Source organism: Hippocampus zosterae, chromosome 10 (assembly GCF_025434085.1).
Source record: "Hippocampus zosterae strain Florida chromosome 10, ASM2543408v3, whole genome shotgun sequence".
Lineage (NCBI taxonomy): Eukaryota > Metazoa > Chordata > Actinopteri > Syngnathiformes > Syngnathidae > Hippocampus > Hippocampus zosterae.
The window spans coordinates 12,319,838-12,332,111 of record NC_067460.1 but is presented as its reverse complement, the minus strand read 5'-3'; the positions used below and the strand labels follow the sequence as shown (position 1 = coordinate 12,332,111).

Genomic DNA, 12,274 nt, shown 5'->3' with positions numbered 1-12,274 from the left:
TGAGGCCGGTTGATATTCGTTTCAGTTCAGATCCAGTTGCTCTGAAGTTGGTAGCCCAACAAGATCATGTTTCGAGCTGGTAAGGGATCATGTCTACCAAAATTGAAGTGCAAACGGAACGCAGATTTGTTTGTTTTGATAAATGTTTCCACAATGAAAGTGCGACGCTCACCAGTCCAATTCATGGCAGCAACTGTAAAAGGAAACGAAAAACAATGGCATTGTAAAGAAACAGAGCAAAATGGCATTATATGGGGAAGAATTTGCACTATATGTACTTTTCAAAAAAAAAAAAAAACTTATTTGTTTCTATACTTTATTTGCCTTTTATTTAACCTCCAAATGTGTCAGATCATTTCGCCTGACCCTGTATATTTGTTGGATAATATTGAGCCATAAAAGAGTCATTTTCTTAATTAAAAAAAAAAAATCAAAGGCCATGTCTTTTGGAAAAATATTTCCTTGTAGTACAACCTTCAGTTTAACTACTTTAATTACTGGAGACAAAAGTTTTAAACTGAGTTCATTCATTCATTCATCTTCCTAACCGCTTGATCCTCACTAGGGTCGCGGGGGGTGCTAGAGCCTATCCCAGCTGTCTCCGGGCAGTAGGCGGGGGACACCCTGAATCGGTTGCCAGTTAAACTGAGTTACCTTTGAAAAACAGTATAAAAGTTAAACACAAATGTGTTTACATAGAACGTAACTGATTTTGTCACCATCAGATAACCGTTGAAAAAATGTTTTGTAGAAACGTTTTAACACTCGACAAAAAAGAAAAAAAATAATCAAATGCTCAAGTTGTAACTTGAATGAAGAGGCGGTAATGCAACACATCTTGCAACACATTTTAATTTTCTAGTGGAACAAAGTATTGTACTACATATGGATATATTTTCAAATTTGATTACATGTCTGTAGTGCATACAAGTAAAATGTACAGAGGGGTCATTAGTCTGTCCCCATTAAAAAACTAATTTTAGTTAAAAAATTACATGAAAAAAAAACACAAGTCAACAATTAAAACAATGTAAAATGTGTTCCATAACAAAGCATGTCTTTTGCCGGGTGACTACACAAGTTAATTGTGCCTCTTTTGCAACCTCAGCTTTCATAATGGACCGCCCGCAGTTGTTTTGCTTTTGTTTAATGTTAGCAACTGTAAAGAATGAACTAGCCATTTAGTTCCAAGTGAACTGTGCACCTCTGGAAATCACTATTTTGTATCTGATATCTGTGAAGTTTTTCGAGAACGTGTTAACACTTAAGCAATCCCATATGCAACAATTTAATACAAAAAATGTACAGTAGAAAATCCCCGTGTTCTTCGTGGCCTCTCTCGCCAACAGTCAAGCCAAGACTGGCTGTTGCACATCAATGATCCCCCACAGGGCAAGTGGTAGCAGTGTGTAAGACTGCTGTTTGCTAGCGGGCGAGGGTCTTACCTGATTTGTCTTTGATTGATCTCAGCTATCTGGGCAGCGTTGTGACCCGGCCCCCCACGCCACAATAGGTAAGGGTCGGGACCCATGTTTGAGTGGGGAGGGGGTCAGCAGGTGGAGGGCTCGAATCACTCTCTCCTTTAAAGGGGAATCACTTTGGGTGGTGCCTCTGTGCTGGATTCAAGTGAGCGGCATTCATGGTCGTACTGAAATCATCACGGCCACAGGACGCATTTGTCAATAGTCGCACTCAGGCAACGTAAGCCTGCTGTGGCCATTAAGGCTTGCGAGTGGCTTTGCTCGACCAGTTTACCTGTGCATAAATAAAAAAAAAAAAACTAACAAAATATAACACAGCCTTGAATCAATAGAGGACGCACTTGAATGATAGAAAGGAGTATTCCCCTTTAAAGATTTGTTCCATGTGCAAAATGCCATGCATGCATTCTCTAAACTTCTTTCTATATGACCAAACAAATAACAAGAACAAGTTGATTTCTCTGTCACATTTGTGCTTTGCGTTCTTGCCTTCCGTCATGTGACCGTTTTTAATGGCCATCCTCCTCCTTTCCCGTCATGTGACTCGTCCCTCTTAACGGGCATTTTCCTCTTCCTGCCATCTCGTCCCGTCGGCATGGTGAAGCCTCTTGTGCCGCAGTGTTCATGTCGATCAACGTGTGCTGTACCGTGTTCATTTCAATATGGAACTACGTGCTGTGGTTGATCAGCACGCTGTGCCCACACCCGTCCCCCCAGATTTGTCTTCCCCTCTCTCTGCTAATGCTTCTCGCTCTCTCTCTCCACAGCAGCAAGTGATGGACGCCATCTTTAAAAAGATCAGTTAATCCACAACATGACCTCACTGAACACTCGATAAGGCCTTTTGGCTACACTTTGAGCATCAATTTAAATGTTAGCTTGTATCCATTGTGTTCACGGATCGGCCTTTAAGGACACGGGGGCGACCATTTTCCCGGTTTGCAATTTGGCAAAATAGACCACAGAAGAACAGAACAGGACAGGAACCGGATATTTTTATTATATGCTTAAGATGCTGACTGTTAGCTGCCAGCCATTCACAAGGCACATAAGATAAGATAAGATAAGATAAGATAAGATAAGATAAGATATCCTTTATTCGTCCCACACTGGGGACATTTACAGCCTCCAGCAGCAAGAATGTATGTAGAAAGAAGATAGTTAAAAGAAAAAGTATGTGTACCTTTCGGATGATTTGGATTTCTGCATACCATATTTTCCGCACTAAAAGGCGCCCCTAAAAGCCTTCCATTTTCTTAAAAGCTCACTGCGCCTTAAAATCCGATGCACCTTGTGTATGGCCATTATGGTAATATATCAACCCCAAAATGGCTCCTTGCTAGAGACATATTTACAATGCAGAGTTCAAACTTAAGGCGATCGGTTTCGCAGTAGAACATGGAAATAGAGCAGCGGCAAGAGAGTTCAACGTTAACAAGTCAATGTTATAGCTTGCTGTTGGTTAAGTGAACTGTGTCGCTGCTTAATTAAATAAGTTTGACTGACATCTGATTATCGCGATATAAATCTGGGGTGTAGCGTAGTGTTCTGTTGGCATCTTCTTCAGCGTAGCTCCATCTATTGGATGCATTGTTGATTGTGTCTTATAATGCGGTGCATCCAATATATGAAGAAAATTACAAAATAGCCCATTCATTGAAGTTAGGCCCCCATGTTCTTATTGTACACACTTGTGAACAGAACATCATAGCACAGGGTGGAAAAAGTATGTGAAGCTTTGGATTCAATAAAGGGTTAAGCCTCATTTGGAGCAATAGCCTCAATCAAATGTTTCTTGTAGTTGAACATCCGACCTGCACAACGGTCACGAGGAATTTTAGATCATTTGTATGTTTGAAACTATTTCACTTCAGTAATGTTTTGAGGATATCTGGTGTGGAATCGCTCTCTCTCCACAGCGTATGAATTGGTTGAAGGTCAGGACTCTTAGCCATTCCAGAAGGCTTATTTTTTTCCTTTAAGTTATTCGGTTGTTGATAGCCTCTGTCCTTTGGGTTGCTGTGCTGTTGCATCACCCATCCTCTGTTAAATTTAATTAACTGACAGTTGGTCATGTAAAATGTCTTGATAATCTTGTCGAAGATATCGATGTGTCCAGACCTCTAGATTTGCACTCCTTGCATCATACTTCGCACTTGGGATTAGGTTTAGATGGTGGTATGCCTTTTTTCTCTAAACACAGTGTTTTGTTCCTTCAAAACAACTGAAATTGGTTTCATCTGCCTACATAATAGTGTTCGCAGCTTCCTCTGTGTTATCCGCCAATGACATTCTTTCTTGTTTAATGTTTAAATGACCATACCTTTGTCAACCAAGATTTAGCATGTGCCAGAGTTATTGTATCTGTAATTCATTCGCTTGGACACTTTGAGCTATTTCATCACCTCATTGCGTATCCTGCACTGTGCGCTTTCAGTTATCATTACTGGCAGTGTTTCTTGAGAATGCAAAACTCAAAACTACAGGGTTTTTTTTGTTTGTTTTTTTTTGGGGGGGGGTTGGTTTTCTTTTTAGTTTTACATAACTATATAAGTTGCTGTGACTGACTGGCGACCGGTTCTGGGGTTATTCCTCCTTTCGCTCAGAGTCAGCTGTGATAGCCTCCAGCAATTCTCACGACACTCCTAAGCGGTGTTGAAAATGGATGGATGGATATAAGGCAATCTTGTCAAGTTGATTGAATTCCAGGCTGACTCCGGACACCTCTTGGAGAAGTCATTAGCCCGGCCCTATAAGTTCACATTTTTTTCCAGCTTGTACTATGAATGCTTACCCGATGTGTCCAGACATTAAATTATTCTTCTTTTTTAGTAGTAGGTTAGGAACAGTAGGCGCTTCCTTGTCAGGCTTGTCTTTAAAGAGGAATACTGACCGGAGACGATAGACCAAAGATCTGGTCTGATGTATTTTAACAGCAACGAGCAAAGGGATTCAGCCATTCATCAGCCCACGATGCTTTGCATGCCAACATGATGCCGGCCGGCCCCCATGTCAGGATTTCACTAGAGTAGACATTTCTTTTTTCCATTTTTATTTCCATATTTTAATGAATACAATTTCAATGATTTTTGTCAGTGTTTTAAGTATTAGAAGTGTGTCACTCAAAGCAAAATATCTAGGAAAATCTGCCTTCCCCCCCCCCCCCCCGTCCATCCTTATTAAGACACATTCATTATTTTTTCTTTCATAGGAAAAGTGATCAATTTTGCCTTTCTGAAGCAGTCATTATATAAAGGCTGAAACCCAAATTAACTGACACTTATTTTATGAAACCGAACCAAACTGTAAAATTTGGCGCGTTGCAGCAACAAATTTACACTGCATGTGGATTTAAATAGAGCAAGCGACTGTGGGAATCCGGTCCTTCATCGAATGACTGTTTTGAGTATATCAACTGTTTCTCTCTGTCTTCTCCTGTCATACCTCATTGTGTCTAACGCTTATCATCCATCAGTGCTAATATAGTATGTGGAGTTTTTCAGACCACTCAGTAGCAGTGCCGGTGTGCCGCCATTGTTCTGTATTTTCACTCAACTGTAGAATAGAGTGTTGGATTAATGCGGGGACACCGTGTGCTGTACCTCTTTCTCTCTCCTTTTCTGTATGCTCTCCTCAGGGACCCTCTAGGTGGGGCTAGTGATGCTGCTGCTGGGTCTGAGAGTCTACCAGCACTGCTCCACCACTGTATCACAAAAGCTAAAGGAGTGGCCACCAACAACAATAACAACGCAACTTTCGTGAGGAGAACCGGTAAGTTCTGATATCCATTCCAACGTTTTCCATACGAATCGTCGTGTTGCGAGTTCACGGCGGAAAGTTGGTGTTAATCTCGGCTGTCTTGTGCCTGGCTGCAAGATTGTTATTCAGTGGTTTCGGAGCCGTACAGGAGGACGGAGGTGACTGAGGCATTTTAGACTCTCAGCTTTGTTGCCCTGGATATGTGCTGGTGGCGCCACAGTCGGCTTCACAAGGACTGCATGACTGAGGCTGCTGGGGCACGGCGACGGTCGACCTCTGTTTTGAGGTCTCCATTGTCGGTCACTGCTGAGCTGAGATATTTAAAAGTGGAGACAAAGTGGACAGGGGTGCCATCAAATACAAAAGATTGTGGGTCAGGTCCATCGCCAACGTGTCAATTCTGTCTTGGGCCAACTTATCTTTAAGCCAAGCTTTTTGGACTCCTCATTGAACACTGAGAGCCTCACGAAGCTGATCGCCAGACTCTTCTTCTTGGTTGGGACTCCGAGGGATTTTAAGGTGTTCCAGAGGGACCCATGGTCCACCGTGTCAAAAGCAGTCTTGAGGTCAATAAAAGCAACGAATAAGTGCCGGTCCTTTCCCAATCCTTTTCTATTAGGAGTCGGAGAGCAGCAATGTGGTCAATGGTGGAACGGTTGTGCATGAATCCGGCTTGTTGTTGGCGGCGTCTGCTTCTGGTTGCAAGTAGAGCTCGTGTGAGTAGAATGCGGTTGAAAAGTTTACCCGGGATGGAGAGGAGCGTGATGCCTCTATGGTTGCTGCAGCCATCAGGCAATGACTCTGTGACCCACACATGAGTGATGATCAGTGTGAGCCACATGATGCATCCTGAATCTGTTTGCGTCAATTGTCCATCATTCTGGTCATACTGAACTGCACAGGTTGATTGAAGGCAACCGGACTGAAAAAGCCTTCTTTGGTTCCAATTTTCAAATGGGAGTCTCCCTATGGATGTCTTCAGTTGGTCTGTGTCCTGAGGGTGGTAACAATCGGGTTGTTGTTGACAGGCTCGGTTTGAGAATGACCATTTTGCATCCCAAGTGCTCATTCACCTGCTAGAGATGACTCATAAGTGGCCACTGTTCTCATGGAATGAGACAATTCAACTGGGGATGTATGTCTCAGCAGGCGATAAGTCTTCTGAGTCTCACAAAGTTGGCTTTCTTCAAACCTTCGAAACTGTTATCCTCCAAGTACGTCCCTTATTTTTGAACTGCAAATGAACTGTCGGCTCTGGACCCGAAGAGGTTGCTCTCCAATGTTGTGCCAAGAGTTTGTGTAGGGGTTGCTTGGTCTCTCCAGTGTTGCGTTCACTGCACCGAATCAAATGTGTCTGGTGCATCGCCCGCGTGCTCTCACAGCCCGCCCTCCTCCCCTCAGGTGCAGCTCCCTCTCAGACCCAGCAGCCATGTCAGACGCCCAACCGGGACGAGGTGCTCAACAGAACGAGAAAAAGGCAAACCAAGAAGAACCCCTATCTCTATTTGACGTCCTTGCTGCATCGCAGGCGCTCCGAGGATGACCAGACGAGCATCCTGACCGACGCCGACTTGGAGGGCCCCAATTACGGGACCCTGCGCTGACCCGCTGGCCTGCCAAGCCATTGAACTCGATTCAAGGCCACCTCAGACCGCTCTGCCCCACCCCCACCGCATCCTGATCTTAGTATCAAGCTGATAGCTTTCTTATCAGCGCTCGAGTTGATGGGGGTTTAACTGAGGCATCGACGTGAGTACATGAACAATTGGTTTGGCTTCCTTCCATCTCACTTGAAAAGATATGATGTATATAAATAGTCAAAACGAGGGAGTGAAGTTGCGTTCTACAGTAATAAAGAAGTCACTCACGCAAGAGGGGGCAGGTGAGGGTCCATATGTTTTTCCAATGATACAGTGTACTGTTATGCTCCGGTGCGACTTTTCCTACAATACAAATAGCGTCAGTATTCAAACACAGGGTTCTTACCACCAAATATACCTCAGAGTAAACGCAGAGTTGCTGTAATTCTTGTGGTATACTGTACGTACTTGACCTTTTTACATATGGAGAGAAAAAAAAGAAACTAATAAGGTTTGGATCACGCGATGTACTCGCTTTCCCCCCCCCCCCCCCCCCCCCCCGACACGTTAGCTAGCCTTTGGTTCTCGCTATTAGCTTGTGTTTATTTAGCGGTACTATCCACTGAGACTGTCTTAATGTGTCAGTGTTATGTGGTTGGACTCACCGATGGTCGGTGATTTTAGACGAACAGGGTGACCAGTCGTAAAATATCGAGTAGGATGAATTTCACTTGTATTGCGTGGCACATCTGGAGGTGCCTTTTTTTGCCTTTGCGCTCGTCTTTTTTCTAGCTTCAACTTGCCTTTTCCGTCGCCTTCTCACATTAGTTTCGTCGAGGAGGACTCCAAAACTACTTTGTTCTTCTATTTCGCCAGAAAGGAAGCATGACCCCTGTTTTTAGTTTGGTTTGTTTGTTTGTTGGCTTTTTATAGCTTCGGCTGCGCATTCCGAGTTGACACTAAATGCACAGGGCTACCAAAAGGGAAAGAAGGCAAATAAATAAACTCATAAATCAAAGTTCATGCAGACGGAATAAAGGTGCTGCATGTTAAATAGCAAGCATATAATGCCTCGTAATGCTGGAAAGTGCTCAAAGCAATGAATACAGTGGACCCTCCGGAGTCAATCCGAGTCAAGACATACTGAAGGTGTTCAAGAAAGAAACAATGGAAATGAGTGAAAAACTCAAACATTCATCACAGTCTGTTCACAATCTTAATTCCTCAAATGCATGTATTAACTGTGATTCTGGAGAGTCTGTTACTAACCAAAGTAGCAGCACCTACAGAGTCACGTAAAGAGTCTCTAAGAATTAGTGTGGAAGTTTTGATGGTCTTATGCCATTTGGAGACCGCGCCATTAACGATGATTAGCATTCCAATTGATTCCAATCTGTGGTCACTCTCAAAAATCTAGTGTGCAGGAATATTTACGCCCCTGCAAATGTAGAAGCAGGGTAGTAAATGTAGAAGCCAGCTGAATGCCGTTCACTGGCAGTTCACGACTGGTTAAGGCTAGAATTGGAATGATAGAAACTAGCACGATGGCTGTGTGTTAGCAACTTGTGCTCTGCGCTAATTGTGTTCACTCAATTGCATATTATGTTACTAAGGTAACATAATATGACTTTTAGCTCATGGTTTGGTTCGCATCAGGTACAGTAAAATGACAAAATGGAAAACCATTCGCATATCTTGCTTAAATAACAATTTCAATCAAGGAAGCAGAGTAAAATTCAAATTCCTGGGAGGCAATTCTCCAATAAATGAAAGATTTAAAAAAAAAAGTACAGTAAATACGATAAATGAAAGATTTAAAAAAATGTACAGTACACAATAAAATAAAAATTAGTCTAGGATAAACTTATAACAGCTTAATTTGTTTTTATTTTTATGATAGGACAATGACAATTTGGTCTTTTTTAGGAGCTAAACGAGATAGACAAGTTCAAGAAAAAACACTACTGTATACGTCTGGAGGTTTATACCGAGAGATTAATTTTTTTCCTTGTTACATTGACATTCATATTGGTGTGATGTCATTCCAAATGAATGAACAACTATTTAATACTGTATATTGTTAGCCACGGCATCCGCTATCCCGAGGCTGAGCTGCACTGTCAGAATACAAATACACACCTACTTACCCTTACCTTTGATGAGAAGCATATGTTTTGTTTTTAGTTTTGCCGTTGTCATTTGTGCCATTTGTGTCTTTGGCTTAATCTAATGAATACGCACAAAAAAAAGCCAAAGGGTAAAAAACAAACAAACAAACAAACACTCCATTTGACTTCCGTCTGAATCTCGAGGGTCCACTGTACTCAACCACAAGCAACAGCAAGACTGTTTAACATATGTATATGACTTTATGGCTACTACTCTGTATGTTGGTTGACTTTCTGACACTAGCCGATAATGAATGTATGCTTTTCGCTGTACAGGAAATGAATGTCCCGGTGTCGCAGTGCATTGAATGACCGCTGACATTGTTTTTCTTTTTTTAAGGTGCGGCCTGCACCCAGGCCAAACTGTTCGGCACTGTTAGGCCCCTTTCCGAGCCCTGTTTTTAATGCTTTTTTCAATCATACAAATATGACAAGCAATTTGCCACCAGTGAAAGGTCAAAGCTAATGGTTGCCTGAAAGTGAACATCCACGCAAATCGGTATAAGAGACGGTGAATTAAGAGCAGACACAAATCTATATTTGTTATGTACTGTACATGTATCGTATTTGTAAAGAGAAACCACATTTTATTGGAAGACCTTCTTGTAATGACGATATACAAAAAGGACCTAGAAAGAAATTAGATTATATAAATATATTAAACACAAACACAAAAAAGAACAGTACTTGCTTACAGTACTGCTTTAAGTGGAAGCATTTTAAGGTGCCTCGTTTGTCTTGCTTTTAGCGCACATGGTTTTACCCCCAGAGGAGTGAACGTAATAATGTTAGCAGCGTATGGTGTATTGCTTCTGCTTGTACATTTTATCCTGTGAAAATGTTAAGCTTTAGACGCAGACTTCTATAGACACTTTCACGCAAACCCTGCAAAATTCCTGCTGTGACAGAAGGGCTGGGCGTAATAACCTTGAAATATAATCCCCACCCCGAATAAATCAGATATCCGATATCTACCAAACTTTTTCCCTTTCGCTTGTAGGAAAAGCAAAGAACAATGATATTATTTAAAATAAGTTTCTCCCATCACAAAACAAGCTTTTGAACCATTTTTCCCCCTGCAATTATTTTTTCCCAGCATTAATTTGCATCAACGTTCTCAGAAATAATAGAAAATAATATTTACATTTTTTTCTTTACAAATAATAAGTAAATAAGGGCTTTATTTAACAAAAAACAAATGTATGTCAACATGATGCAGAAAAAAAGTAACATTTCAAATTCAACATAAAATTGAACCATCAAACTACATCGCGAGGCTGGTCCATATGTGAGCCCTCTCATGGTTTTTCCAATGTAAAAATGTGTAGGTGAGGCAAGTCGACCACAAACAACATATTTGCGACTTAGAAGCACACACCTCGGGTCAAAACTTTCCAAAATGTCAATAAATGCCTGCTTTTTTTAACATTTAATTTATAAGTGGATCATTTGCAAAATCTTAACACAAGCGACTCCATGATTCCCTTCTACGGAGCTCTTGCCATATGTAAAACAATTTTTCATAGCAGTATCTGAAGTCTCTTGTCAATTTCTTAGTATTGGCAACACTTACTGCTTTTGTAAACTAGCCTCTCCCACCGTTCCCCACCTTTTATTACCCTAAGACATATTTTACACACATATGCATGTTATACATTTGACACATTTATTTCATGAAATAATGATCATCTCGTCTCAATTTACTTACAAAAGTCAAATGTGCCTGTTTAGTTGAACACAAAGCTAATATTCGGTTGAATGAATGTGGCAGCATGTGGATACACAGGTTAATTGTACCTGCTGCCATCTAGTGGAAGAGCGTTTAATTGTTCTACCTGTTACGTTAACGTCGCTAGTAAAGATTGATAAACAACGATTAAAAAAAAAAATCCCATTTTTGCCATCATCCAAACTGCTTATCCTCTCGGGGGTTGCTGGCGTGCTGGAGCCTGTCCCAGCCGTCTTCAGGCAGTAGGCGAAGTACACCTTGAACTGGTTGCCACCAATCGCAGAACAAAGATTTTCATTATGAAATTAAAAATCATCGTGATGCATTCATCCGAATTCGCCCAGCCCTACATCACGATACATGGGGATATTGCTACAATCTATATATAAAAACAAAGAAAAATAACATTAAATAAATTTGTCGGACAACGCCATTGACCATAGCTTTCGATACACAACAGTGCAAGCGAAGCAACCGTTCCTGAAAGGACATGTCAAGTCAAACATTTTCTTGACAATAATATGTTCCATGCAGCCCTTCTAGTCTAAACACGGCAATCTGATTAATTACGCGTCTGTGGAATCCAAATGAAGCAGCAAAATCCACCCGTTCTTATGCATCCGACGGGGCAGGCTTTTTGCCACTTGCTGCCGACTCCAAATTAAATCACAGTGCCAAAGGGCCCAGTTAATGATCATCACGGCTCACCTGTCGTCTGGGTTTGGTCATGTGATGTTCACAACCTGAGCCCTTATTTTCAGTCAACAGCAAATGCCAAACTGGCAACCTCGTGAGATGGATGAAAACAAGTGGATTTTTCTTATCAATTCATATTCCACGCACTCAAAATGATGTGTTTAGAGTAGCATAAAACATATTAAGAAAATGGTGTGCTACATGTGTTGCAGCTTCGACAATACCTCTTAAATTGCCAGATCGACTCCATATACAGAAATACACGAACAGCTACAGCGTGAAAAAAAAGGGAGCTTCTAAGAATCGACTAGCCATCCAAAGCTACCAAACGTTAGCTCCCCCAGGCTGAAGTAGTGTACGTAGCGTTTACGAGCGTGCTAGCGGCTTCTCAACATTACGACTTGGTGCTACGTTCAAAACTTTGTGGTGCTGTAGAGTAGAAAAATACAACCTCTATTTTGTTTGGTTTTTCGGGTGGGGGTGGGAGGGCGCCCTGCTAAAACTAGAGCCGTCTCTCTTTTCATAGCGATGTTGATTACGATGGTGGTGAGAAACCATACTGGAAAAACTAGTTGTGTACTCTTCGGGGGAAAAAAAACCCAATTAGGTTTGTGATGTTCAAATAACCTCAACATGTTTCTATAGCGTATGTGTGTGAGTGTTGGTGCGCGTGCGTGTGTGCATGCGTGCGTGCGTCTGTGCTTCCAAGGTACCCTCTCGAAAAAGTAGTGCTGTTGTTGAGAGTGTGAACCCAGCCTAAATGAGGGGAATCACCAGTAGGTCCATCATCTCAAGTTAGCACCTATTTTTTTTCTCAAGCACGCAACTGCAGAGGTGTCTCTCACCACACCTCCAGCGCTA

General features: G+C 41.8%; 1 protein-coding gene across 3 annotated transcripts in view; it reads left to right on the top strand.

Moving 5' to 3' along the window:
- The window catches only part of igsf9ba (immunoglobulin superfamily, member 9Ba), a 50,210-nt gene extending 39,789 nt beyond the window's left edge, over positions 1–10,421 (top strand). For 2 of the 3 annotated variants that reach the window (XM_052077440.1, XM_052077439.1), the window contains 2 exons: positions 5,119–5,252; positions 6,642–10,421. In XM_052077440.1, the coding sequence (XP_051933400.1) occupies positions 5,119–5,252; positions 6,642–6,844 (337 nt within the window). In that variant the 3' untranslated portion in view covers positions 6,845–10,421. Of the gene's footprint in view, positions 1–1,470; positions 1,514–5,118; positions 5,253–6,641 lie in introns of those variants that run through there. The other variant, XM_052077441.1, reaches the window with a different exon arrangement.
- The last annotated feature ends 1,853 nt before the right edge of the window (positions 10,422–12,274 follow it).